This window comes from Vulpes lagopus, chromosome 10, assembly GCF_018345385.1.
Source record: "Vulpes lagopus strain Blue_001 chromosome 10, ASM1834538v1, whole genome shotgun sequence".
Taxonomy (NCBI): Eukaryota; Metazoa; Chordata; class Mammalia; order Carnivora; family Canidae; genus Vulpes; species Vulpes lagopus.
Genome location: NC_054833.1, coordinates 58,047,417 through 58,071,920, shown reverse-complemented (window position 1 = coordinate 58,071,920; position 24,504 = coordinate 58,047,417). Strand labels below are relative to the sequence as shown.

The 24,504-nt window shown below is 61.2% G+C and overlaps 5 protein-coding genes across 11 annotated transcripts; 3 read left to right on the top strand and 2 right to left on the bottom strand.

Annotated features, from left to right (window-relative positions):
* Positions 1–2,215: 2,215 nt before the first annotated feature.
* GP1BA (glycoprotein Ib platelet subunit alpha) lies at positions 2,216–4,949 on the top strand. Its single transcript, XM_041772730.1, has one exon. It carries the CDS (start codon positions 2,415–2,417, stop codon positions 4,452–4,454), a length of 2,040 nt encoding a protein of 679 aa, XP_041628664.1. The 5' UTR covers positions 2,216–2,414; the 3' UTR covers positions 4,455–4,949.
* A 1,437-nt stretch (positions 4,950–6,386) lies between these two features.
* On the bottom strand, positions 6,387–9,142 carry SLC25A11 (solute carrier family 25 member 11). Its single transcript, XM_041772759.1, has 8 exons — positions 8,909–9,142; positions 8,158–8,310; positions 7,866–8,072; positions 7,617–7,707; positions 7,433–7,523; positions 7,246–7,345; positions 7,113–7,164; positions 6,387–6,992 (listed from the first exon to the last, which is right to left on the bottom strand). The coding sequence occupies exons 1-8, from the start codon at positions 9,001–9,003 to the stop codon at positions 6,837–6,839; spliced, it is 945 nt and encodes a 314-aa protein (XP_041628693.1). The 5' UTR covers positions 9,004–9,142; the 3' UTR covers positions 6,387–6,836.
* RNF167 (ring finger protein 167) lies at positions 8,616–14,022 on the top strand. 7 transcript variants are annotated; one of them, XM_041772757.1, is made up of 10 exons: positions 8,616–8,637; positions 9,644–10,154; positions 10,242–10,322; positions 11,569–11,694; positions 11,803–11,890; positions 12,098–12,188; positions 12,391–12,496; positions 12,646–12,739; positions 13,352–13,432; positions 13,516–14,022. In XM_041772757.1, the coding sequence occupies exons 2-10, from the start codon at positions 10,071–10,073 to the stop codon at positions 13,818–13,820; spliced, it is 1,056 nt and encodes a 351-aa protein (XP_041628691.1). In that variant the 5' UTR covers positions 8,616–8,637; positions 9,644–10,070; the 3' UTR covers positions 13,821–14,022. The 7 variants fall into 7 exon arrangements, with proteins under 7 accessions (XP_041628691.1, XP_041628689.1, XP_041628686.1 ...); XM_041772755.1 differs by having other exon boundaries at positions 8,625–8,762; XM_041772752.1 differs by lacking the exon at positions 8,616–8,637 and adding an exon at positions 9,213–9,345.
* A 445-nt stretch (positions 14,023–14,467) lies between these two features.
* Positions 14,468–17,160, bottom strand: PFN1 (profilin 1). Its single transcript, XM_041772773.1, has 3 exons — positions 16,873–17,160; positions 15,372–15,564; positions 14,468–14,821 (listed from the first exon to the last, which is right to left on the bottom strand). The coding sequence occupies exons 1-3, from the start codon at positions 17,002–17,004 to the stop codon at positions 14,724–14,726; spliced, it is 423 nt and encodes a 140-aa protein (XP_041628707.1). The 5' UTR covers positions 17,005–17,160; the 3' UTR covers positions 14,468–14,723.
* A 2,214-nt stretch (positions 17,161–19,374) lies between these two features.
* ENO3 (enolase 3) lies at positions 19,375–23,931 on the top strand. The gene is made up of 12 exons (XM_041772751.1): positions 19,375–19,448; positions 20,073–20,159; positions 20,389–20,484; positions 20,637–20,695; positions 20,845–20,914; positions 21,263–21,396; positions 22,226–22,448; positions 22,555–22,752; positions 22,882–23,083; positions 23,392–23,500; positions 23,637–23,695; positions 23,779–23,931. The coding sequence occupies exons 2-12, from the start codon at positions 20,075–20,077 to the stop codon at positions 23,846–23,848; spliced, it is 1,305 nt and encodes a 434-aa protein (XP_041628685.1). The 5' UTR covers positions 19,375–19,448; positions 20,073–20,074; the 3' UTR covers positions 23,849–23,931.
* The last annotated feature ends 573 nt before the right edge of the window (positions 23,932–24,504 follow it).

Below are 24,504 nucleotides of genomic sequence, written 5' to 3'. Positions count from 1 at the left end.
TAGTCAGACGGTTTTATAGGTGATTTCCACCAACCCTGCATGGAATGGAAAATTCCTGTGATCTCAAACTTTTCTAGAGAATATATAATTTTCCAACTTGACTTATGAGGCCTGTATAACTCTGATAACAAAATAAAACACACAGAAAAAGACCATGTCCCTCAGAAGAAATCTACGGGCCACTTCTACTTTCTTAGAGATAAAAAGTTCTACATACAATGTGAGCAAACCAATCTAGAATCATATTAAAAGAATTCATAACAGTCAAGTAGGGTTAACCCCAAGCATTCAAAGATGTGAAATTAGAACAAAAGTTCAGCACATGAACATAGGGAGAGAGTAAAACATAGGATCATTTCAGTGGGTTCCAAAGCATGTGGATCTCTTTTCCATGTCTGCAAAGGCCTTCGGTTTAGGAATGTTTGAAGAAGCCTCCTATTACAGAAGCTGAAACCGCCGGACCTGTTTTCCCACACTCCCTGGCAGCTAGGTCACAGGCTGATGATCAAACCGACACACCCAGAATTGGAATTGGGAGCTGGTAGCCTAAGGGAGCAGAGGCGGTGCAGGATTGTGTCTGTGTGCGGGGCGGTTGTGGTTGACACTGGGTCTCCAGCTCAGCAGCTGGGGCTGTGCAAGACCAGTGGGACCTGGTGTCAGAGCAGGAGCAGAGCTTGGCTCACCACACTAGTTCTGCAGTCTGGGTCTGCTCTGGGTAGCTCCAGGTCTGGTTCTCCAGCCCTTACTGGGAAGTGTGTGGAGCGGCCAATGTACATCCAGCAAATCCCTTTTCATCCTCAATTAGCCGGAACATTTCTGTTGCTCACGACTAAAAACTGTGATACAAATACAGCAATCGTCAACAGCTCCAGGGGCCCCACTCCACATCACTCTCTGCAACTTCTCCCCACACTTCTTGCAGCTTGATTCCTCATTCCCCCCACCCCCCCATGGTTCCAAGTACTTTTTGCAGTGGGCATATCACATATTACATAAATATAAATGGCAAATCTATGGATTAACTGCCTCTGGCTGAAGTGTTAATGGTGGTGAGGCGAGCAGACAGGGGCAGACTGGTGTGGCTGTGTGACGCCCCTGCTGGGACATTAGTCATTTGAAGGGGCAGTGGACCAACAGTCATGGTGACAGGCTGTTTGAAATAGGCACCCAACTTGTCAGTCTTGGGAAGTTTGGTTTCAAAGTAATCTCTACACCCAACGTGGGGCTTGAATTCATGCCCCAAGATCAAGAGTCATGCATTCCATACTCCACCAACCGAGCCAGCCAGGCACCCCAAGTCTTGGGAAGTCTTAAAAGCCTTTCTGACAAGGAAGAAATTTGTGGGCTGGGACTTTCCAGATAAGTAAGGACTGCGTATAAGGGGATAAGGGGGTGAGACAGACCAGGCAGAAGAAAGAGTATGATCTAAAATGAAAGGTGGTGTGGTAAGAGACAGGGCTGGACAGGTAGGCAAGGAACAGACCATGCAGGACCCTGCAGGCCACGTAAGGGATCTCAGAGCTGTCAGGAGCCACTGATGAGTTCTAAGCAGTGGAAGGATACGAACAGATCTGTGGTTCTAGAAGACCACTCCCACATGAAATGGGGAGATGGGAGGTTGCATAGTTAGGAGACCGGCCGGGAGGCTGTGGTGGGGAGGCCCTAGAGAACTGATGTCCTGGACTGGGAATGGTGGCAGCAGGGATGGAAAGAAGTGGATTCCGGAGAGAGTAGGAGGTAAAATCAGCAGGACTTGGCAACAGGTTGGATAGGGGATGAAGGATGTTAAGGATGTTAAGGATGGCAGTCCAGTGGATGCCGGGGGGGGGGGGGGGCAGGGAGAACCAGTGATCTTGGCCGGAATGCAGCCAGTGGGTTGGAGGGAACCAGGGCAGAGAGGGCAAAGGGCAGAGAGGGGTGAGGGTTAAAACTGGCAACTGTGAAGGGGAAGCAAGTGGCAGCCAGAGAAGCTGAGAAGCTGGGGCCGGTGGTGGTCGGAGGAGTCCACTCCCGATCTGCCCTGTGCAGCCGGACAGCAGGACAAGAGCCACAGGGAGGGCTGGGGGCAGCAGTGGATGGAGGCGATAAGGGCCTGTGTCCGGCAGGGACGCTGCTCCCGGGTCACAGGAGTCCCTATCAGGCTGGCATTTCCTCCCCATCCCCGTTCCCTTCCTGCCCCCGACCAGGCCCTCCCTGGAGCTGGAGGAGAGGACAGTCACACCCTGCGGGAAGCTCTGCACCCTCAGAGGTCTTTCTGTTTGCTGGTAAGCAGAGGTGGGGCGGGGGGGGGGTGTGTGCCAGCACACAGGCAGTGGTGCTGGCCACCAAGGCTGGAAGGCGGGGGGTCAGTGTGGGCAAGGGCTAGCAACCAGGACCCACAAGGTGCCCACTCAAGCTCCCCCTCCCAGGTCCTCATGCATCTGCTCGTGTGGTTGCTTCTGCTGGCCCGCCTCTGCCGCCCTCAGTTCATCTGCGAGGTCTCCAAGGTGACCAGCCAGGTAGAGGTGAACTGTGACAACAAGGGGCTGAAGGCACTGCCCCCGGGCCTGCCAGGGGACACGGCCATCCTTCATCTGGCCGAGAACCCCCTGGGTGCCTTCTCCACCGCCCCGCTGGGACCTCTGACCCGGCTGGCCCAGCTGCACCTGCGTCAAAGCCAGCTGACCCAGCTGCTGGTAGATGGGATGCTGCCGCGGCTGGAGACCCTGGACGTGTCCCACAACAGGCTGAAAAGCCTGCCGTCGCTGGGACGGGCCCTGCCGGCACTCACTACCCTGGACGCGTCCTTCAATGAGCTGGTGGCACTGTCCCCTGGCACACTCGATGGCCTGAGCCACCTCCATGAGCTCTACCTGCGCGGCAACAAGCTGAAGACGCTACCCCCGAGGCTCCTAGCGCCCACGGCCCAGCTGAGGAAGCTCAATCTGGCCGACAACAGGTTGATTGAGCTGCCCCCGGGGTTCCTGGAGGGGCTCGGGGAACTGGACACCCTCTACCTCCAAGGGAACTGGCTGCGCACCGTACCTAAAGGCTTCTTTGGGGACCTCCTCCTGCCGTTCACTTTCCTCCATGGCAACCCCTGGTCTTGTGACTGCGAGATCCTCTACTTGGCTCGCTGGCTGCGGGACAACAGCAATAACGTCTACTTGTGGAAGGAGGGTGTGGAAGCCAAAGCCACGACGCCTAACGTGGACAGCGTGCGATGTGTCAACTGGAAAAATGTGCCCGTGCACACCTACCAGGGGAAAGACTGCCCCAGCCCCGTGGACGGGGGTGACATGGACTACGACAACTATGACGACGAGGACGAGGAACTCCTGGGGGTTGAGGCGCCTGCCACACGGGCTGTGGTCAGCTTCTCTACCCACACCAAAGCCCACACAACCCACTGGGGCCTGCTCTACCCAACATTTGCTTATCCAGACCACCAAATGGCCTACTTGTCTTCCACCCTGGAGTTCACTGAGAAACAGACCATGTTCCCGAGTACCCTGGGGCCCATTATGCCCACCACCACCCTGGAGCCCACCACAACCCCAACCACCCCAGAGCCCCCCACACCCCCCACCACCCTGGAGCCCACCACAACCCCAACCACCCCAGAGCCCACCACACCCCCCACCACCCTGGAGCCCACCACAACCCCAATCACCCCAGAGCCCACCATGCCCCCCACCACCCTGGAGCCCACCACAACCCCAACCACTCTGGAGCCCACCACACCCTCCACAACCCCCATCACCCCGCAGCCCACCACAACCCCCACCACCCCGCAGCCCGCCACAACCCCCACCACCCCACAGCCCGCCACAATCCCCACCACCCCACAGCCCGCCACAACCCCCACCACCCCGGAGCCCACCACAACCACAACCATCCGGGAGCTCCCAACGCCCCCAACCACCCCGGAGCCCACCACAACCCTAACTCTCTCCGAATCAACCACCTTCTTAGGCATCCCAGAATTAACCTCACTTTGTACTACTTCAGAATACCCAATAGTCCCCTCCCTTGTCCACCTCCCAGAGGCCCATGAGGTGGCTCGAGGAACTTCAGATAGCTCCAGAAACCATCCTTTGCTCAACCCTGACCTCTGCTGCCTCCTCCCCCTGGGCTTCTATATTTTGGGTCTCCTCTGGCTTCTGTTTGCCTCTGTGGTCCTCATCCTGCTGCTGACCTGGGCCCAGCATGTGAAGCCCCAAGCCCTGGCCATGGCCACGCACACCACCCATCTGGAGCTGCAGTGGGGAAAGCAGGTGACTGTGCCCTGGGCCTGGCTGCTCTTTCTTCAAGGGTCATTCCCCACTTTCCGCTCCAGCCTCTTCCTGTGGGTCCGAGCTAACAGCCACGTGGGGCCTCTGATGGCAGGACGACGGCCCTCTGCCCTGAGCCTGGGTCGTGGGCAGGACCTGCTAGGTACGGTGGGTGTTAGATACTCCAGCCACAGCCTCTGAGGCGACGGTGGGCAGTTTGGGGACCTTGAGAGGCTGTGATGGGCCCTCCTATCAGGATCTTGCTGGGGGTGGGTGGGCAGGGAGCACAGGATTGGGGGGAGGCCTTAAGAACCTTTTCTGGGTCAGAAGCCTCCTCTCCGCATTGCATGCACAACCTCAGTGAAGCAGCATGGGCAGCGGAGCCGGATGGGCCACCCAACAGAGCTCCTTATGCTGCAGGAGGGGTTCACAGACCACTCGGACATCACCATCACCTTGGGGGGGGGGAGCTTGAGGGAAAAGCAAATGGAACAGAGCGTGATTCTCACATGCAGGTACCTAAGGGAACTGGGGAAGAGATGCACCAAGACGAGAGCCCTCGTCATCCCTGGGGAGCCCAAGCTTAGGGGTTTTCTTCCTCTTCCTGTTTAGCATTTTCCACCGTTGTATGTTACTTGTATAATAATTAAAAAAAAAAAAAAGTAACTTAAAAAAGCAAGCTTAGTTTCCTTTGGAGATGAAAAGTGGCCAGGGCCCCTGTGGTCAGGAGTGGGAGCCACAGAAGCTAGCGGCCTGGGGCACCTCCTCTCCTCCAGTGGCGCCCACGCACTAGTCCCCTCACAGGCACTAATTCCAGCTCAGAACCCACTGTGACTCCCTGGAGCGGTGACTGCTGAGGTTATCCCTGCCTGTAGCCCTGGTGGGAGCCAAGGTGGGCACCTGCTGACACCTGCAGCCTCCCGCCCTGCCCAGGCAGCGATACAGCCAGGTGTGGCCCTGGTGGGGACAGCCACCTGGCAGGGATTACCAAGCAGCCTCAGTAGAGCGTCCCGCTCACATGCTGGAACACAGCTAATCGGAAGCCACGTCTCTCCTGCTCCCCTAGGTTCCCCCATTCCTCACAACTCCGAGCGGGGCTGTCTCCTGCCTGAACCAACACTCAGGGCCCAGAGAATGGGGATGGAAGCTGAACCCACCTGGCTTGAGGCTCCCTTCTCCAGGTGGCATGAACCTGGCAACTCGAGGGCACCTCTCCTGCTCTGAACCGTCCTGGACACGGGACAAGTCCTGAGCTTGGCAACCAAGGGCTTCCGTGACTTCTATGCCCCCAACTGACCTCTAGCAACAGGTGGTCCACCATTGGAGCTGCAGCTGTTACAAGCTTCCAGATCACCTGCCACCCCCTTCACACACACCTGGTGTTTCCCCCTGGGTCTCCTGCTCCACTCCCCATGCCACCTGCCCCTGGGCCATCTTCCCCTCTGGACTTGAACCTCTTAGGGACACGGCCTGGGCTCCCAGTGTCTCGGAGAGGCCACCCTGGCCCAGACCAGCAGGCACTGAGAGTGGGTAAGAGAGGCAGAGGCAGGAGGGCCCAGCAGGGGCGCCTGGCTGCCCAGCTCATCTTCTCCTGAGGAGGCTCTGCCAAGGGGACAGTTTCCACCTGCTGCCTGCCTGTCCCCTGGCCTGGCTCAGAAGACTCCGGGCCTCATGTTGTCTGGCCCTCCTTCCAACTGACCTTCTTGTGCCCTTTTACACCCCAGATTATTTAGGCTCCTTGAGGCAGGGCCCGGGAATCTCACATCTTCTACTAAAGAAGTGGATAGGACACTCACTTTCCATGAGGTGGGGCTCAAATCCAGTCTCTGGCCACCACCCCCAAGCCCCCACAGGTCAGAGGTCAGCCTTCCTCTCCTCTTCAGGCTTTCCTGGGCACCTTGTGAGATGACCCACGCCTCTGACGTTCTTGGGCAAGTAGCCGGGAAGCTCCACGCAGGGCCGAGTGTGGGTTTTCCTTACCTATGTGCAGGTGCTGTGCCACTACCACTTACATAGCCTTCGCACACACCCAGCAAATACCTTTTAAGACTGTGGTACCTGTTCTCTGGACACCTCAGCCACTCCGTGCAGCCTCCTCCCCTCCCACCCCCACAACTATCCAGATCTGGGGGGTGGTGTCATCAATCCAATTTATTGATCATGTCCTCAGTGAGGTGGAGGAAGGGTCACGTCCTTCCACTGCAGACCTTGACCATCCTGACGGCTTCTACTGTCTTCTGTCCCTTGGCCCTGCCTTGGTTTACCGAGAAGCAGGGGGGAGGGGGGGTCTCTGCCATCCTACATGCCCTGAAACTAACACCCGAGAGGAGGCCTGGAAACCTGCAGTTTCCCAACTTCCCCCCACCCAAGGCACAGCCAGGGGCAGAGAGGTCATGAGGATCAGGACCAGGAGAGCAAGGAGGAGCAGGGATAGGACAGACCCAAGTCCTTTACGGCAGAGGACAGAACCACACTGTGGAGGGAAAATAAATAGAGGGGCCCAGGGTGGCAAAGTCCAGGCCCCCGGGTGAGTAGCGGGTAAGCAGAAGCCCCAGCACACCGGCTCCAGGCCCCTTGCCCGTCTCAGCTGCTGAGGAAGAGACGCTTGTAGGCCTTGTTCATCTGCTCCAGGAAGATGAAGGTGAGGACGGTGTGAGGGCCCAGGCGGGCATAGTACGGTGTAAAGCCCTTCCACAGGCTGAAGAAGCCCTCATAGCGGACAACCTTCACCAGCACGTCCTAAACAGGCAGGCAGGCAGGGCGCTGGAGCTAGGATCTGGCTTCTAGGGCCGCATCTCTATACCCATGGCCCTCCCCACCCTCCTGCCCCAGCCCCCGGCCCCGCCTCTGCCTCCTCACCAGCCCATTCTTGTATTCTGGCTTCCCGTCAATCATTCTCATATTCTGGATCCTAGAGAAGAGGACACAGAGGTATGAGAAACATAAAGCAGGTCCTCCCATTCTGCTCCAGGACCAAGCCTACACAACTCACCGGGTCTTGACGATGTCCACGGGCATGGAGGCAGCAGTGGTGACCAAGCCACTGATCATGCTGGCACAGAAGTGGCACAGGATGTTGTCAGAGAAGTAGCCTGGGGGAGGCGAGGCAGGGGTGACAGTCAGTGAGGAGCTGGCCCGGGGGCAAGGCCGGGGGCTGAGGGCCCAGCTCTGGGTCTCACCTGAGTCCAGTAAGAACTGCTTGGATTGGGAGTAGGAGGCGAGCTGGGCTGCATTGACCACAACAGCACGAGCCATGGTAGGGATGCAGCCCTGTGGGGAGCGGGGATGGGGGTGAGGTTGTGGTGTCAGAAAGGGCTGAAACCTGCCCCCTCCTGATACCCAGTCTCCATCCCCTTCACTCACCCTCCATAATGTGGGGACTCCCTCCTCCCGGGCGATTCGGATCAGGGCATTAAACACATTTTTGTAGCCACGGCGCTGGTCAGGTGGAAGCCTAGTGGGAGAGGCCAAGCTCAGGATACACCACTCTGCCCCACAGGAGCAAAGAAAGGGAGGCCAGGACACATTAGTGCTCTGCTCCAGACCAAGAAATCCGTTCTGAGTCTAGATTCCAGGGAACAGAGCTAGGGCAGGCTCAGACCTGGAACTCACCGGCCGTCGGCGGTCATGCGGATGAGTGCCACCTCAGCTGGCGTTCCCACAAAGGCACCAGTTGCACCTGCCGTCATGCCAATCAGGGCCTTCAGCAGAAAGCCAGGGGGTGTACCATCAGCCCCCGTCAGGCGCTCAAACAGCACCGTATAGATGCCAAGGCGGGTGGTGGTGTAGGTGGCCTGGCGCAGCAGGCCAGCTGACAGCCTGGGGAGCGAAGGGGTCAGTGCATCAGGCCCAGGTCTGGAGTTGCGAACCCATACCCTACACCCCCATCTTGTGGCCCCAGTACCCAGTGTAAATGCCCCTCAGCCCTTCTGCCCTCAGGATGCTGGTGAGGGCATGGAAGCTAGTTTTGTACTCTCGTGTCTTGGCTCCCTCTCCGCTCAGCTGCATCCGGTTCTTCACCAGATCCAGCGGTTGCACAAACACCGTAGCTCCCATCCTGGAAGAAGACAGAAGCAGGGTCAAAAGCCAGGTGTCCCTTGACTATTGTCCTATGCCCACTGGAACCTAGCAACGAGATGTCACAAGGTACAGGGCCTGCCACGTGATTAACTAAGTGTTTAGGAGGCTAGTGGCTATGTGTGTAGGTCTCTGCGTGGACTAACAGCCACAGGTCTGAAAAGTCCAGCAGTCCAGCGAGGGCCATACAGTGAAAGTGTTCCACGGAGTTCCAAGGGGGTCAAGTGGTGACCTGAAACTGCCTGCAGTCCAACCCAGAGAGAGGAGAGGGGGTACTCATGACCTGCGGCTTTGCGCAGTCCGACAGGTACCATGCAATGACCTGGAACCGCACACGATCCGGGAAAGCCAAGCAGCGGGTGCGAAACTCCAGAGAAGGCCGGGAGGCCAAGCAAGGAGGCTGCACGCAGCCCAACGGGGGCCGTGCATTGGGTGAGAAGTCCTGGCAGCCATCAAGAACCTCAGCAACGCGCTGGGGACCGCGCTGACCCCGTGCCGCACACCCGAATCCCAAGCGGGCCCTACTCCTTGCAACCGGGCCTTCCTCCTCCCTTCCCGGCCCCGGGGCTCGAGCTTACCCTGCCAGGCCCCCGAATAGGAACTTGACGGACTTAGGGGAGGTGCGGGGCTTCCCGTCCACCCCGCCGGCCCCAGGACTCGCCGTCGCCGCCATCGCCGCTCAGTGGCCCTCGGCGCCGGGTCCTGTGCGCGCGCGGTCCCACTCGCGCCCAAGGTGACACCGCGCGCGCAACAGGGCCGAGGGCGCGCGCACGCCCCTCCGGCTCTCAGGTCCAGCTCCAGCTGGAAGCCGGCGCAGGCGCAGGCGCGCGGCGCAAAGGCGGCCGGGAGAAAGGCGGAGCCGGAGGCGGGGCCTCCAAGAAGGGAGCGGGAAGGGGTGTGGCCGGCTCAGGAAGCCATAGCTTAGACGCAGTTTTCACGGGATTGGACTCGCGGGAAAATAAGAGGGTGTTAGGAGATCTCGCGAGACAGAGTGAGCCTGGGAAACCAGAGCGAGGTGTGGAGGTTGGCCTGGGTATGGGGTAGGGAAAGAGGGTGTCTCTCGCGATAGCACGCAGCGAGCTTTCGGAGGGTGGGAGGGAAAGTGTGGCGAGGACTCTCGCGAGACCGGAAGGTACCGCGGCCGCGGCGGCGGGCCCGGGATGGTGGAGAGGTTTGTAAATCGGACCGCTCCGAGATCCCGGGCGTCAGAGGGGGAACGACTAGGTCGTCTGCTGGGGCTTGGGCGCTCGCTGCATCTGCAGAGGCACTCCCTCCACCCACCCTCCCTCCACTCCCAACCTTTCCTTTGACAGGCCTTTCAGGACCGGAAGTCCTTCCTCTTGAGCGCCCAATGCCGGAGGCGGCCTGACTTTCTTTCCCGGAAGCCCTTTTCCAGCCGCGAGGAAGACAGTTCACCTGCCCGGAAGTCCCGCCTCCCGGGGGGTCCCCACCCTGCCAGAAGTTCTCCTGTCACCTGTGCCGGCTTCCGGGCCCCCTTCCCGGGTTTGTTCCTGCGCCCGCGGAGGATCTGTTTGGTGTCTCCCTCCCTGCTCCACGGGCCGGGCTGGGGACCCCGCTCCCGGACCCAGGGTTCGACCCCCGCGCCCCCATGTAGCTGGGAAGCGGGACCTGGGGGTGGTCGGACCCCTGGGATTCTGAAGGGGGACGGAGAGGGCGCGGAACCCCGCTTGTGCCGCTGCTGCCGGGACGCGGCGTCCTCGGGATCCCCCCGTCGCTGCCATGCGCCCCGCAGCCTTCCCGCTTCCTGTGGTCGTGGCCGCCGTGCTGTGGGGAGCGTCCCCCGCGCGGGCGCTCATCAGAGCGGTGAGTCTGGGGACCCGTGCGCGGGGAGGGGGCGCTGGAGGGCGGGGCTGCAGACTCCTGGCGGAACACGGGCTCTCCTGTCCGCAGACCTCCGACCACAATGCCAGCATGGACTTTGCAGACCTGCCAGCTCTCTTTGGGGCTGCCTTGAGCCAGGAGGGACTTCAGGTGATTGCTTTCCCTTTGAGCCTTTTCCCTACATCCTCTCTTGTGGGCGGGGAAGGGGATTAGGGCAGCCCTTTGCCCTCGCAGGGGCTGGACACAGTGTAGGAAGTACAGGTGCAGGAGCACAGGTAGGATGGAATTCGGAATCTGGAGGGAGAAAACAGTCTGCCCCCGGAACCGTGAGCCTGGTGGAGGGGCGCTGGAAATAGACTACGATGACAGGTGGGCATGGGGTCAGCAGGGTCTCTGGAGCCAGCTCTAGGGTTATATGGTTTTATGACCTCTCTGCAGCCTGGTATGTGTTACTGTAAATAGGGTTGAGGGAGGTTTTCTCGAGGTTATTGTAAGAACCAAGTGATTTTAGTGGTTTTGTAATACTTTAGCATTAAGGCTGTTGTGTTAAAGCAAAAACTCAGTTGGGCCATAGGTGCCAGTGTAGTTGTTAGCAAGAAGGGTGGTTGGATGATTGAGCAATTGAACGTGGTAGGAAAGAAAGAAACAAAGGAACACTGCCAGTGTGGGGATTTTCAAGGTCTTATTGGCTTTAGTCAACAGTTCATGAATCGGGCAGCATCCTAACAGATAGAAAGGAGCTTCGAAGAGCTGTACGGAAATGACAGACTTTTGTAGGCACGAGGTAGCAAGACAAGTAAGTTTATGCTAGTGGTAGAACTGACTGTAGTGAGATGGTCTTTCTGAGAGGGATGGCAAGGATCTGTCGGGCAGCTGACCTCGCGAGATCTGAGCGGATGATTCCAGGTGGGCTGGTTTACAATTCTGTTCTTGGGGAGGCCGAGTCTGTACTTCAGTTAGGTTTTTAAGTCTCAGTTTGGTGCTGTGGGGCTTAGCGCAAGTGACTCCGTTTTGGGGCTCTTGCTGTATTCCTAACAGCGGGGAGTGTGTCCTGTAGGAGTGTGTGCTGGGGAAGGGCCCAGGGAACAGAGCCTGCCAGGGTGCGACCCGGCTGAGCGGAGGATTGGCTTACAACATGGGAAACTGAAGGCTGAAGAATCTGAATTAGCTTGGAGTGTGGGACAGGGAGAGGGGTGATGGGGGGTTTGGCCAAGGGCTATCGTTTGAGGCACTTGCATCTTCAGGAGGTGGACTTCTGAGTGGGGCGGGATGCTCCAGGGTGAAGGAGTGAGGGGCCTTATGTGCAGTGGGGGGGAGCCAGTATGTTAGGTGGGCCCCTGTGGGGAGTGGAACCTGCTGACATGGAATCCAACTGCTGTTTGTTTCTCTTCCCCAGGGCTTCCTTGTGGAGGCTCACCCAGCCAATGCCTGCAGCCCCATTGCCCCTCCACCCCCAGCCCCGGTCAACGGGTCAGTGTTTATTGCACTGCTTCGAAGATTCGACTGCAACTTTGACCTCAAGGTTGCTGACTGTGGAAGGGGAGCTGGGAAGCTAAGGGTGACCTGAGGCACCGGGATGCAGGGAGGCCAGGGCCACAATGGCCCCTCATCCCCTGCCTCATCTCCCTAGGTCCTCAATGCTCAGAAGGCCGGGTATGGCGCAGCTGTGGTCCACAATGTGAACTCCAACGAGCTTCTGAACATGGTGTGGAATAGTGGTAAGGTGTGGGGGGGCGGGCATCCGGACAGCTGGGATTCCCGTAGAGCTCAGGCTGGGATGGGGCCGGGGATGTAGGTGTGGCTGAGAGCTTGGGGAAAACAAGTCAGTCCTTTGGGTGAGATGGAACCAAAGAGCTAGTGCCAGGCTTAGCGAAGGAGTTGAGTAAGGGGGTCAGGTCCACAGCGTCATGCCCTGATCCCTGCAGAGGAAATCCAGCAGCAGATCTGGATCCCGTCTGTGTTTATCGGGGAGAGGAGCTCTGAGTACCTGCGTGCCCTCTTTGTCTACGAGAAGGGGTAGGACGGGACCCTCCTTCCCACTCTTCCTTCTTCAGTCCTTCCCAGCCAGCCTGGAGCCCTGGCCACCCAGCCCCAGGCCTTCATCCTCTGCCTCTAGACTTTCCTCCCACTCCACCCCCTGCCCCTGGGCCTCATCCAGCACCGGTCACCCTGTCCCTTTGCCTTTCCTGCTCCTCTGATCCTGGCCTTCTTTCCCCAGGGCTCGGGTGCTTCTGGTTCCAGACAATAGCTTCCCTCTGGGGTATTACCTCATCCCCTTCACAGGGATTGTGGGACTGCTCGTTCTGGCCATGGGAGCGGTGATGGTGAGTAGCTCAGAGAGTGATGGGAAGAGCTGAGGCCTTTTAAAGCCAGACTGAATCCATGCATGGGAGGTGGAGGGGGGCAGGGCTCCATACTGGGTTTGCCCAGTTTTGTTCCCTAAATCAGATCTGTCCACACCTCCTTTACCCAGGTAGTTCGTTGTATCCAGCACCGGAAGCGGCTCCAGCGGAATCGACTGTCCAAAGAGCAACTGAAACAGATTCCTACACATGACTATCAGAAGGGTGAGAGGCGTGGGGAGAGGCAGGGCCCTTCCCACAGCTCGCCTGGTTCTGAGGGAGTTTTGAGCTCAGGGGACCAGGGGTGAGGATGGCAGAAGGTGTCGGCCTGGGGTGCCAGCTTCCCTCCTCTTCACTCACACACTTGGGGAGGACAGGACAGGAACAGAACACGGTGAGGAAAGCACGGATGAGTAACAGAATAGTGAGGGGGTGGGGAGCTGGAGAACTGATCTTGCCCCTAAGGGAGGGGGTGAAGAGAGCAGACACATGGAAGGTGGGGAGGAGGTGGTGTGAGAAGGAAGCAGCAGGTGAGGAGGGGAGGGGTGTCCAGGCCCTGGAGCCTCAGTGCCCATATAAGGCCACAGTAGAAACCCTGCCCCCCACTTCCGCTCCTCCCACTCCCTTTCTCCCCACAAGAAACCCACTTCCCTTCTTACCTTTGCTGGTCCCTTCTAACCCCAGATTCTTCATGTCCTATTCTGGCCTCACCCTGCCCATTCTTAGCTCTTCCGTGGGCTCTGTAGGGGCAGGGGGGTGGTACCTGGTAGGGTTCAGCTCTCCCAGAGTGATTTGGGGTCCGGGACGGCTAGTGAAGGGCTTTTTTTCCTGCCCCAGGAGACCAGTATGATGTGTGTGCCATCTGCCTGGATGAGTATGAGGATGGGGACAAGCTGCGAGTACTGCCCTGTTCTCATGGTGAGGCCCTCACTTCCTGCTACCACCGCTGCCACCCCCACCCCTCCACAGGTGCCAGGTGCTTCACCCTGTGCCCCTTGCAGCCTACCACAGCCGCTGTGTGGACCCCTGGCTCACCCAGACCCGGAAGACCTGTCCCATCTGCAAGCAGCCTGTCCACCGGGGCCCGGGGGATGAGGAAGAGGAGGAAGAGACACAGGGGCCAGAGGGTGATGAGGAAGGGGAGCTGAGGGACCAGCCTGCTTCAGAACGGACCCCACTTCTGGGCTCTAGCCCCCCACTTCCAAGTTCCTTTGGCTCCCTAGCTCCTACCCCTCTTGTTTTCCCAGGGTCTTCAACAGATCCCCCTTCCTCCCCTCCATCTTCTTCAGCTGCCATTCTGGTCTAATGTCCCCCCTCATCCCCTCCCCACACCTCCTGTGACCTATTTGCACAGCCCCTGAGCCTCTCTCTCGTCTTGTGTTGAGGGACAGGGGACCTTCTGCCCCAGGTTGCTCCTTTATCCAGCCCCATCCTTTTGAGGGGGTTGGGGGTGTAAAGGGCCTGAGGTCTTCACTTACTCAGTAAATAAAACTGTTTTTGTGAACTAAGGAAGGGTGAGATCATTTTCAGGCAGGTGAACTCCTTATCCTTTTGGGGAATGTGCACCCCCCCTCCCGCTTTTTGCCACAAAGGGGCAGGGGAGTGCTGGGAGAGAACCTGTAGCCATGGGGACAGCCCTAGCAGGCATATACTGTGACTCAGAGAGGGGGAGCCCCACCCACACAGGGATGACTCAACTGGTCCTGCCTTGCCCGCAGGCCTGGACCCATTCTCTGGTCCAGCTCTTTTCCATTATCTACCAAGACCTAGGGCTGTGCCACCCGACCAGGTGGGCCTCTGGCAGGCGCTGCTTTACCCCCTGGGCAGGACTCAAGAAGCCCAAATGCCTAGACTTTGGAGTGCCCTTGACTCCCTAACCCGCAGCCAAGATAGAGGTGGCAGGTCATGGGAACTGTCCACCCCGACACCCAGGCCAAACTACACAGCACCTTGTTAGTAGAATCTTTTTTATTCAGAAAAAAAAAAAAAAAAACCCAAAAAACAAAAAAGTTTTCCAACCACACACAGGAGGGGTTTGGGTAGGGGGAGGTGTCTGTCCATCCAGCCCCAGCCCCCAGCCCATGTGGTTTTGGCAGCAATAAGGGGTGTGGGGTAATGGCCCAAAAAATAAAAATGGTGTACGTGTGTGTATGGGGAGGAGAGGGGTGCAAAAGCAGTGGGGAGTGGTAGGGGGTGGGGACAGACGAGGTCAGTACTGGGAACGCCGCAGGTGGGAAGCCATTTCATAACATTTCTTGTTGATCATACCACCGTGGACACCTTCTTTGCCCATCAGCAGGACTAGCGCTGGAGGAAAGAGAAGGGAGGCTAGGACCCAGGTGTCACAACCCACCCCCTGCCAGCTGTTGAGCAGCTGTCCAGCCCTGGGGGCTGTAACCCAACCTCCTCTCTCCCAACCCCCCCAACACACAGGCAGGCTGTCAGTCACTTTGAAACAATGGGGCTTTTCAGGAGAGGGAATCAAGCTTAGGGCTCCAGAGGGTGAAACGGGTGAAACTAATTTAGGGACCAGGGTTTCAGGCTCCGAGTAATAAGCACAGTGGGGCTTATTACCCCAAGGCCTAACAGAGTTCAGAAGACACCCGGTCTTCTGACCATCAGTCTACCCTTTCCCAGAAATCAGGGTTTCTGCCCCCCAGAAGGCTCAGGCCAGGAAGGAACAAGAGGTAATGCAGTTCAAGTTCTATTAGGAGACGAGGAACTGAGGAGTGGAGGAAGCACCCAGCGGCCCTGTGATCTCCTTGTACTGGGGAGCCACAAAGGAAACCCCAGAGGCTAACAGGTTCATGAGGGGACATCAGAGGCCGGGAGGCGGTCAGGGGTCACAGAAACTCACTCTTGGCAGTCATGGTGACAGTGATGTTGAAAGTGGGCGCTCCACCGCTGCTCTTGGTACGAAGGTCCATAGTAAACTCCCCATCCTGCAGCAGCGAGTCCCGGATCACAGAACACTTCTGGCCTCCCAGTGTCAGCCCGTTCACGAAAAAACTCGACCGGTCTTTGCCAACCAGGACACCGACCTCAGCTGGCTGCAAGGGGAAGGCAGCAGCCGTCAGGGTCAGGATCCCCGGGTTTCCCCCTGCCCTGCACCGCGCCCCACATGGGGTGTATGCCATCTGCTTTGTGCACACTTGTGGAAACCGACAAACTCCTAAGAGACTGCTGAGACACGGGGAGACCATATCCCAGGCTGGTGTCATCCCACGGGGAACACACACCCAGGGAACGGGGCGGGGGTGGGGGGCGAAGCCGGAGCGGACAGTGGCATGGCAGAGCCGGGGAGCCCATGGACGCGCACCACGCTCCTCCAGGAAAAGCAGAAGCGTGGAGGGGAAGGGAGGGGGCGGGCGGAGCAGGAGGCAACTTTGTCCTTATTTGGTCAAAGGTTCTGCAGGAGCCGCGAGGGGCCCGGACGCCTGGGTCTCCGGGCGCCGAGTCCAGGGCAGGGGCGCGGTCCCCAGACCAGCGAGCCGACCCCGGGGGCCCTCCGGGAAAGTTGGCCAAGTTGGCACGGGGGTGCGGGACTGCAGCCGGCCAGACCCGGGTCCACCGACCCCAGGGAACCTCTCCCCTCCCCCGAACACCCCAAACCCCCACATCCGGTCCCCTCCCGCCCGGAAATCCCCTTCCCCCCCTCCCGCACTTCCGCTCCCCCTCCCCACTTCCGGGCAGCGCGGACAGGGGAGGTGGTGATGGGGACCGCGGCAGGCATCCCTCCTTCCACAAGTCGCGCAGCCCTGCAACTTCTCCCGAAGTTCCCCCGCGCCGGGCCCCGCCGGATGGCGGGAAGGGAGGGCAAGGGGACTTCCGGGCCGGGGCTCAGGGAGCGCGGCGCGCGCGGCGCGCCGACTTGGGGGGGGGCGTGGGGCGGCCTCACCCTCCGTAACGGGGCCGGGCGGGGCGGGGACCGGGGCGGCCGGGCGGCCTCCCGCGGGGAGGGGCGGGGAAAGGAGACCGAAGAGGAACAATGGTGGCGGGGCCGGGGTCCCCACTCCCGCCTGGTGCCCGGCCCCGGCGCAACCCGCCGCGCCTGCCCGCCCCGCCCTGGACCAGGCGGAAGTGGGCCTCTGCACCGGGCGGCGCGCCCCTCCCCGCCCTGTGCCCCGGATGTAACGCCCCGGCGCGGAGAGCGGGGCGGCGGGAGGGATGGGCGCCGCCGCCGCCCGGAGCGAGGGCCGGGGACCTCGCGGGGCCTGTTCAAGTGCGCTCGCCGTCCGCCGCCGCCGCCGCCGCCTCCGGGCGAGGACCCGGTCGCGGCCCTCGGCCGCCCTGCCCCGACCGCCCCCGCCCCGCCCCGAGCCGGCCGGTGCCCCGGGGGCGCGCGGGCCCCGTACTACCGTGATGTTGACGAAGGTCTTCCCGGGGACGGCGGCCCACACGGAGGGCGAGTCCTTATAGCCCACGATGGCCGCGTCCTGACAGGTCCCGTCCGCCATGAGGTTGTCGATGTAGGCGTTCCAGCCGGCCATGGCTGCTGCGGGGCTGCTGCGGGGCTGCTGCGGGGGCCACGGACTGGGCTCGGGGCCTCGGGCTGGCGGGCGGGGGGCGGCGGAGAGCTCGGGGCACGCGCTGCCGTCCGGACCGCGGCTCTGCTCACTGTGCAGCAGCCCTCGCACCGCCACTTCCTGCTCCTCCCCCCCCCCTAGATTTTTATTTGCAAAGGGCGGCAGGGGCGGGGCCTGCTCCCTTTCCTCCCTCCCCCCTCGCCTGCCCAGATACCGAACTTTGCAAAAGACGATTTTAAAAATCCCTCCCCCTATTGCAAAATTTGCAGAGTTGGGTGGAAAGCTCTGTAAAAGGATGGAGGGTGGGGTGATGGTGGTTGGGGGGAGTGCGGGTGGCAGGGGGAAGTTCGGGTCAGGGCCCGCTCCGCTTCGCCTTGAATACAAACGAGACTGTGGTGCCGGGGAAGGGAGCGAGCCGGAGGGAGGAAAGGATGCGAAAGCCGGTGGACGGGCGAGCCGCGCGCGGGGCCGGCGGGGGGCGCGGGGCGCTCAGGGTTAAATGGAACGGCTCCCCCTCCCCCACCCCTGCCGGAGAGCTGGAGCGGCGGCGGCGGCGCGTGCGTCCGCGCCTGCGCCGGGCCCGGCAGGAGGGCGGGAGGGCGCGGGGCGGTTGGGGCCGGCGGCCCGCGGCGCGGGAGCGGGGTGCGCGCGGCGGCACCCCACCCCCCAGAGGCGGGCGGGCCGGGGACGTGTCTCCCGCGGGGCGGAAGGGGCGGGCACGCGGCTCGCTCTCGATTTTATTCAGTCACGACGTGCGGGAGCCCCGGGTCGCGGGGACAGACGGGCCCGGCAGCCCTCAGAGTCCAAGGCGTCCACCGGGAAGGGGGGGCACGAGTGTCTCCAGTATCTGCCCGACAGACACATGCAGGAGCAGCCCCCACCCCAGGCAGGCCCAAGCCCCACGTCCCCGCCCCCCGCTGCCGGCACTTCGGGTCACCGGCCGTGCCCCTTGGCCCGGCTCGGCCGAGGTCACTGGGCGCGGGAGGCAGGGGCGGGACTACTTCTCGGGGCGGAAGAACACGGGGAGGTGGTCAGATTTGCAACTTTTCCAAGAGGGGGAAAGTCCCCTCCCGCTCGGGCCCCTCGGGCTCTTTCTTCTTCTTTTCGGGGAAACTTGTGCTCGGAAGCCTTGCGCGCGGCTCTAGCCGGGCGCCCCGCGGGCAAGGGAGGGATGGGCAGGGCCCCGCGGCCGCCCAGGTGGGGCTGCCGAGGGTCTGGGCCGCTTCCGGTCGTGGGGAGGGCCGCCCCCGGCCCCCCACACCCCCCAGCCCGTTCCTCGACAGCCGCGCCGCTGAGTCACCCGGCCGCTCGGGCGGGGCGCGCTCGGGCACGTGGCGGCGCTCCCCGCCCGCTGGCTGCTGACCTCTGCCCGCCGCACCCCCGACCCCGGGGTGGAAAAGTCCGGGAGGGCGCGGCCGGAGCCGGCGGGCGTGGGGGGGCAGGGCCGGAGCCCCGAGGTGCCCACGCGTCCCGGGCCGGGGCGCACCCCGCACCGCCCCAGACCCGCCGCTCAGACCGCGGGGGCCACCCCCTCCGGTCCCGTCCCGCCCCGCCATTCATTCTGAGTCCTGGTCAAGGAGCACCGTCCACGGGTGGGGCCGGGGTCGCCAAATCCCCCGGTCGGCTGGGAGAGGGGCTCCTGACCGCCGCTCCATGAGCGGGGCGGCAAGTGCTGTCCCAGCGCCCCGGGCAGGGCGCCAAAGCCGAGCGCCCGTCTAAATCGGGCTCCCTGCCCCCTCCCCCACCCCCTGCTGGCCCGGGGCGCTGGGGAGAGCGGGCGGCCCGAGAGGCCGTCATGAGGACCCTGAGAGGTGAGACCCTCTCGCCTCCCTGCATGGGGAATTCGAGGTGGACCTCAGCGCTTGCCCAGACACACACACCGCCCCCTCCCCCGCCCTCCTCCTCCTGGGGGCGCCTGCCCAGGGAGCCAAGCCTGTATGGACATCAATCCTGCAGCCCCTCTTCCGGGCCCCCTCCCCAGCCCTGCCCGGCTCGGGTTACCGCTGGCCTTTGCTAAAGGGCACAAGTTCCACTTTAACCTTTGCAAAGGGGGCGTATAACCCTGGCCAGGGGAGAGACCCCCAATCTGAAGGCCCTCCCAGGCCCCTCCCCAGAGCTGGAATTGAATGTGGGGGCTTTTATTGGGGAGCAGAGAGGAAGGAAGGGTCGTCATTGACCTTTGGGAAGGGGGCAGGTGTCAGGGCCAAAGGCTCCCGCATTAGGCTGCAGTGGGCACTTGGCTGCCAGCCCAGTGTGGAGGGGGAGGATGGAGAGGGAGAGGCGGGGCTGGCCAGGGCGTCGGGTGGCTAGGAGATAAATGCCCGGCCTGAGGGGGTGAGCTGACACTGTCCCAGCTGCCACCTAGGCTCAGAGCTCACCTCGACACCCCCCCAGCCGAGACATCCCAGGTTTGCTGAGTCCTCCAGTCCCAGAGGATGGGGTGGTGAAGGGTGAGGGTGGGTGCTGGTTTGGACAAAGTTGGGAAAGGTGTCAGCTTTTTCTACCTTCCAGGACCGGGGTGCTTGAGAGAGACTTGGAAGGGTGGGAGCGAGCAGGATGGGGGTACCCAGGACAGGGAAGGAGACTGTAAGACCATGAGGAGCCATAGGCAGAGGTGGGTGGAGGAGGGGAGGGAGTTGGGGCCAGGTGGGGGATTTGGGGTCCCCGTGGATTTGGAGGAAGATGACAACCAGAAGAGAGAAGAGGGTCTGGGGCTGGCAAGCCACGGAGAGCCGAGTGCTCCACTGGAAGGGAGGAGGCCTAAGTGCACTCTGTGGGTGTTGGGAGTCCAGGGAGACCTGTGGGGACCAGTTAGGGGAGAGGCTGCGGACCCTGAGGATGGAGGTGGAACTGGAGCTGCTATGAGTGGGGGAGGGGGCTGTGCCTGCCTCTTTGGGCTGTGACCTTTTTGTGGGATATTTTTAGCTCCAGCACCTGCCTTCTTGGGGTGGGGAAGACTCTTAAAGGGCAAGGGATTTCGGGTTCCTTGAGGGATCAACTATCCATACTCAGTCACACCTCTCCTCCTGCAGCCATGGCCATGCAGAAAATCTTCGCCAGGGAGATCCTGGACTCCAGGGGCAACCCCACGGTAGAGGTGGACCTGTACACGGCCAAGGGTACCATGGCTCCCAGCATTGCTCTGCCCTGTGAAACCCCAGCCCACAGGCCCCATGCCCTCTCCTTTCTCTGGGGTCTCCTTCCCCAGAGTCTTCCCCAGGCCTTGCTCCTCAGGCCTGGCTCCTGGGCCGGGACAAGGAGACCCCCTGCCCCTGGGCACAGAGAGCCCACCTCGGCCCTGTGGGGGTACTGGGGGCCCTGGGTGACGTTCCTGTTCTGCCCGCCCAGGCCGATTTCGAGCAGCTGTGCCCAGCGGAGCCTCCACTGGTATCTACGAAGCCCTAGAACTGAGAGATGGAGACAAGTCCCGCTACCTAGGGAAAGGTGAGGGAGGACCACTGCGGGAGGAGCCTTTGCACATGGGTGGCGTCGGGATTTGTGTTCCCAGCCAGACCTCTCAAGGAGCAGGGGCCCCGGGAAGATGCCTGATGGAATCCGATTTCTGACCGCCAACCCCCCCACCCCCCACCCTCTAGGTGTTCTCAAGGCTGTGGAACACATCAACAAGACCCTAGGCCCTGCTCTGCTGGAAAAGGCAAGAGGGAGCCTGCCTCCCTGCCCTGCAGCCCTGCTGCCCAGCCATCCCGTCCCCCCCCCAGGCACCTGTGCCTCCTCTGGCACATGCCCTGAGTCCTGAGCAACGTGACCTCTGCTCTTCCCTCTCCCTCCAACCTCTCTTTCCAGAAACTCAGCGTGGTGGATCAAGAGAAAGTTGACAAATTCATGATTGAGCTGGATGGGACAGAGAATAAGTGTGAGTTGGGGGCTGGGGCCGGGGGGAAGGGATGGGCTGTGGCAGGGGTGGGAGTGACCCCGGGATTATTTCCCTGGCCCGCGCTTTGGGGCACACGGTGGCTGGCTGGGTTTTTTATTCATTGCACAGGCATTTCCTGGTGCCTGCTGTCCAGGCCTGGCTGTGGCCACTGATGCAAAGCTGGCACCTTCCCCGGGCAGGGGGCTCCCAGAGCCCCTCTGGCTGCTGGGGAGAGACCCATCAGTGCCCCCCTCATGCTCAGGGCAGTGGTGTTCTGGGTCCTCTGTGGGGTGACCCCAGGCCCTGGGGGAGAAGCCCTCACCCTTTCTCTGTGCTTGTGTCCCCTAGCCAAGTTCGGGGCAAATGCCATCTTGGGTGTGTCCCTGGCTGTGTGCAAGGCTGGAGCGGCGGAGAAAGGGGTCCCACTATACCGGCACATCGCGGACCTTGCCGGGAACCCTGACTTAGTCCTGCCCGTCCCTGTGAGTGCCCCTCCTGGGAGCCAGTGGAGCAACCCCAGGAAGGTCTACACTTCAGACCCAGCTCTAAAAACAGGGTTTCTTGAGATGGAACCTCTCCTGCAGCTCTGGCCCCTCCCTCCTTCCCACAATCCGAGCTCCCCTTGACATAAGCCCGTCCCATCACATTCCAGGGCCAGACTCTGGCATCACCGAGTTGCTGGTCCTGCCTGGGCCCCAGCTCCTGAGTCAAGTTGGGCACTGCTTTGTGCCAGGGGCTGGGCACGTCTTTAGTGTCCTCTTCGGTCCTTGTCCAACCTGGGCCTTGTTTATGGAGACCCTTTGAATCTTCGGTCAGCTGTCACGTTAGCGCATGTCTCCTGACTGGGTGGGTGGGATGAGAGCAGGGGCTCTGGAGAGTGGCTGGCCCTGCGTGTTTGCTCCTGTCCAACCTCAGGGGACTACATAACTGCCCTGTGTCTCCATTTCCTTGTCTGTAAAACGGGTATGGTCACTGTCCCCAGGGAACAGGGTTGCAGGGAGCAGGGAGGAAGCTCACAGACCGCATGGAAGGCCCTCAGAGTGGGGCTAGGGCAGTGTCACCAGCTGTCACAGACCAGGCCATGCTAAGGCCCAGACTGTCCGTTCCTCAGATTCTCCGCAGGAGAGCCTGCGAATAAGCAGGCGATGTCCCAGTCTTACAGAAATGGGGAAAAGAGACTCTGGGGACTAAGAGGACTCACCCTAGACCGTCCGGTGGGCAATCTGGGAAGCCAGAGTTCCACCCAAACCCTCCCTGCTGGCCCAGGCCTGGGGTCTGGGGGTCTGAGCCCACTCCCTCTCCCCCTGCCAGGCCTTCAATGTCATCAATGGGGGCTCCCACGCCGGGAACAAGCTGGCCATGCAGGAGTTCATGATCTTGCCCGTGGGAGCCAGCTCCTTCAGGGAAGCCATGCGTATCGGCGCCGAGGTCTACCACCACCTCAAGGGTGTCATCAAGGCCAAGTATGGGAAGGATGCCACCAATGTGGGGGACGAGGGCGGCTTCGCACCCAACATCCTGGAGAACAATGAGGGTCAGTGCGAGCACGCGGGGCAGCATGGGGGCCCGGGTCCCTGTGGAGACAGGGCTGCAGGGACCGTGTGCCCTAGAGCCTCAGGTGCCCTCTTGTCCCCTCCCAGCCCTGGAGCTGCTGAAGACGGCCATCCAGGCCGCCGGCTACCCAGACAAGGTGGTGATTGGCATGGACGTGGCAGCATCTGAGTTCTATCGCAACGGGAAGTACGACCTGGACTTCAAGTCACCTGATGACCCTGCTCGGCACATCACTGGGGAGAAGCTGGGCGAGCTGTATAAGAGCTTCATCAAGAACTACCCTGGTGAGCCCCCTGGGTGTCCCAGTCTTTTGCCCCAGACCCTGGTGGCCGTTCCACACGTGACGCCTCCACAGCCACTGCCTCGGCCCCCACCTTAGCCCTCTAACCTGACTCCTCTGCCGCCCACTCCAGTGGTCTCCATCGAGGATCCATTTGACCAGGATGACTGGGCCACCTGGACCTCATTCCTCTCGGGAGTTAACATCCAGATTGTGGGGGACGACCTAACAGTCACCAACCCCAAGAGGATAGCCCAGGCTGTGGAGAAGAAGGCCTGCAACTGCCTGCTGCTGAAGGTCAACCAGATCGGCTCCGTGACTGAGTCCATCCAGGCGTGAGTGCCCCCCTCCTCAGCTCAGCCTCACCACCCTCCCCAACCCCCAGGCCTTGCCCCCTTGACTCTGCTGTGCCCCACCTCTACCCTCCCCCACAGTTGCTCTCTCCTTGATTGTGTTCTCCTTCTGGTGGGCATCTCAGGAGCCCACGACCAAAATCAAGGCTCTCCCCTTCTGCCCCACCTCCTGGAAGACTGAGGCATCCCCCCTCCCATGTGACCTCTTGCCCCAAACCCAAGGGAGAAGCCCCCCCACCCCCACCCCCCGTGCTCCCTCTGAGGCCTTATTGAGTGTCCTCTGTTTCCAGCTGCAAACTGGCTCAGTCTAATGGCTGGGGGGTGATGGTGAGCCACCGCTCCGGGGAGACGGAGGACACGTTTATCGCCGACCTCGTCGTGGGGCTCTGCACAGGGCAGGTACTCTGGGCTCCAAGGGCCTGACCAAGTCTGCTTGGGGCCCCAAGGGGAACACCACCACATGCAGGCTCCCTCAGGGCCAGGCCGCCCCCACCACCCGCCCCAGGCAACCCTGACAACTCCCTATCCTCCCCAGATCAAGACTGGTGCTCCCTGCCGCTCAGAGCGGCTGGCCAAGTACAACCAGCTCATGAGGTATGGGGCGTGCGGTGGGCCTGGAGGTGGAGAGCCCGGGACTAGTGGGTTGGAAGGCACAGCTGACTCTGTCCCCCTTCTAGGATTGAGGAGGCTCTCGGGGACAAGGCTGTCTTTGCCGGACGCAAGTTCCGTAACCCGAAGGCCAAGTGAGAAGCTGGACGCCCCAAGACCCCATGGGACCCATCAGGGCCCTCAAGCCCTTCCCTGGGAAATAAAACAGTGGTGGCAACTAAGGCAGCGGTGTGCTGGTGTGCTCCTTGGTGTGATGGAGGGGGTGCCGGCCGCTAGGCCAGACAGGAGGTGGAGAGGTGGGGGCAGGAGGGGAACACACAGTAACCTGCTGGGACACGGAGGAAGGGGTGGCCGCATCAGCTCCATGCATCTGTGAGTGCTGCAGGTCTAAGGCTGTGTGCTCCTGCTCAGGAAGCTGAGGACGGGGGGAGGACGGGGGACCAGAGCCACCCACACCGCTGCGGAGCTTTTGGGATCTGGAACCCCTGTAGATGCCTGATGTGTGGACCCATGTAATCTTTGAAACCACGTCGTCAGTTACTGTTCCTCTCCACCTTACATGTGAGGAAACTAAGGCACAGAAAGTTCCCCGTGCCTCAGATGACAGTGGAGAAGTGCTGGAGCCCGGAGCCAAAGCTGGGCGTCCAGCGATGGTGCTCAGCGAATGCCTCCTCCCATAACCCGGGGGACAGCGTGGCAGCTGGCCATCCCTGGGCCATGCCAAGAACCACCTTACGCCGTCCGGCCTAACACATTCTTCCTTCCCGGGGCCCACCCGTCTCTGCTCACAAACC

Coding starts and splice junctions, on each gene's coding strand:
- GP1BA (XM_041772730.1), top strand. CDS start 2,415: ATGCATCTGCTCGTGTGGTTGCTTCTGCTGGCCCGCCTCTGCCGCCCT.
- SLC25A11 (XM_041772759.1), bottom strand. CDS start 9,003: ATGGCGGCGACGGCGAGTCCTGGGGCCGGCGGGGTGGACGGGAAGCCC. Junction 7,524..7,616: donor GAGTCCCCACATTATGGAGG/GTGAGTGAAGGG, acceptor CGCTCCCCACAG/GGCTGCATCCCTACCATGGC. Junction 6,993..7,112: donor CAGAATACAAGAATGGGCTG/GTGAGGAGGCAG, acceptor CTGCCTGTTTAG/GACGTGCTGGTGAAGGTTGT.
- RNF167 (XM_041772757.1), top strand. CDS start 10,071: ATGCGCCCCGCAGCCTTCCCGCTTCCTGTGGTCGTGGCCGCCGTGCTG. Junction 11,695..11,802: donor ACTGCAACTTTGACCTCAAG/GTTGCTGACTGT, acceptor TCATCTCCCTAG/GTCCTCAATGCTCAGAAGGC. Junction 13,433..13,515: donor AGTACTGCCCTGTTCTCATG/GTGAGGCCCTCA, acceptor TGCCCCTTGCAG/CCTACCACAGCCGCTGTGTG.
- PFN1 (XM_041772773.1), bottom strand. CDS start 17,004: ATGGCCGGCTGGAACGCCTACATCGACAACCTCATGGCGGACGGGACC. Junction 15,565..16,872: donor AGACCTTCGTCAACATCACG/GTAGTACGGGGC, acceptor TTCCCCTTGCAG/CCAGCTGAGGTCGGTGTCCT. Junction 14,822..15,371: donor TGTCACCATGACTGCCAAGA/GTGAGTTTCTGT, acceptor TCTTTCCTCCAG/CGCTAGTCCTGCTGATGGGC.
- ENO3 (XM_041772751.1), top strand. CDS start 20,075: ATGGCCATGCAGAAAATCTTCGCCAGGGAGATCCTGGACTCCAGGGGC. Junction 20,696..20,844: donor GCCCTGCTCTGCTGGAAAAG/GCAAGAGGGAGC, acceptor CTCTCTTTCCAG/AAACTCAGCGTGGTGGATCA. Junction 20,915..21,262: donor GGATGGGACAGAGAATAAGT/GTGAGTTGGGGG, acceptor TGTGTCCCCTAG/CCAAGTTCGGGGCAAATGCC.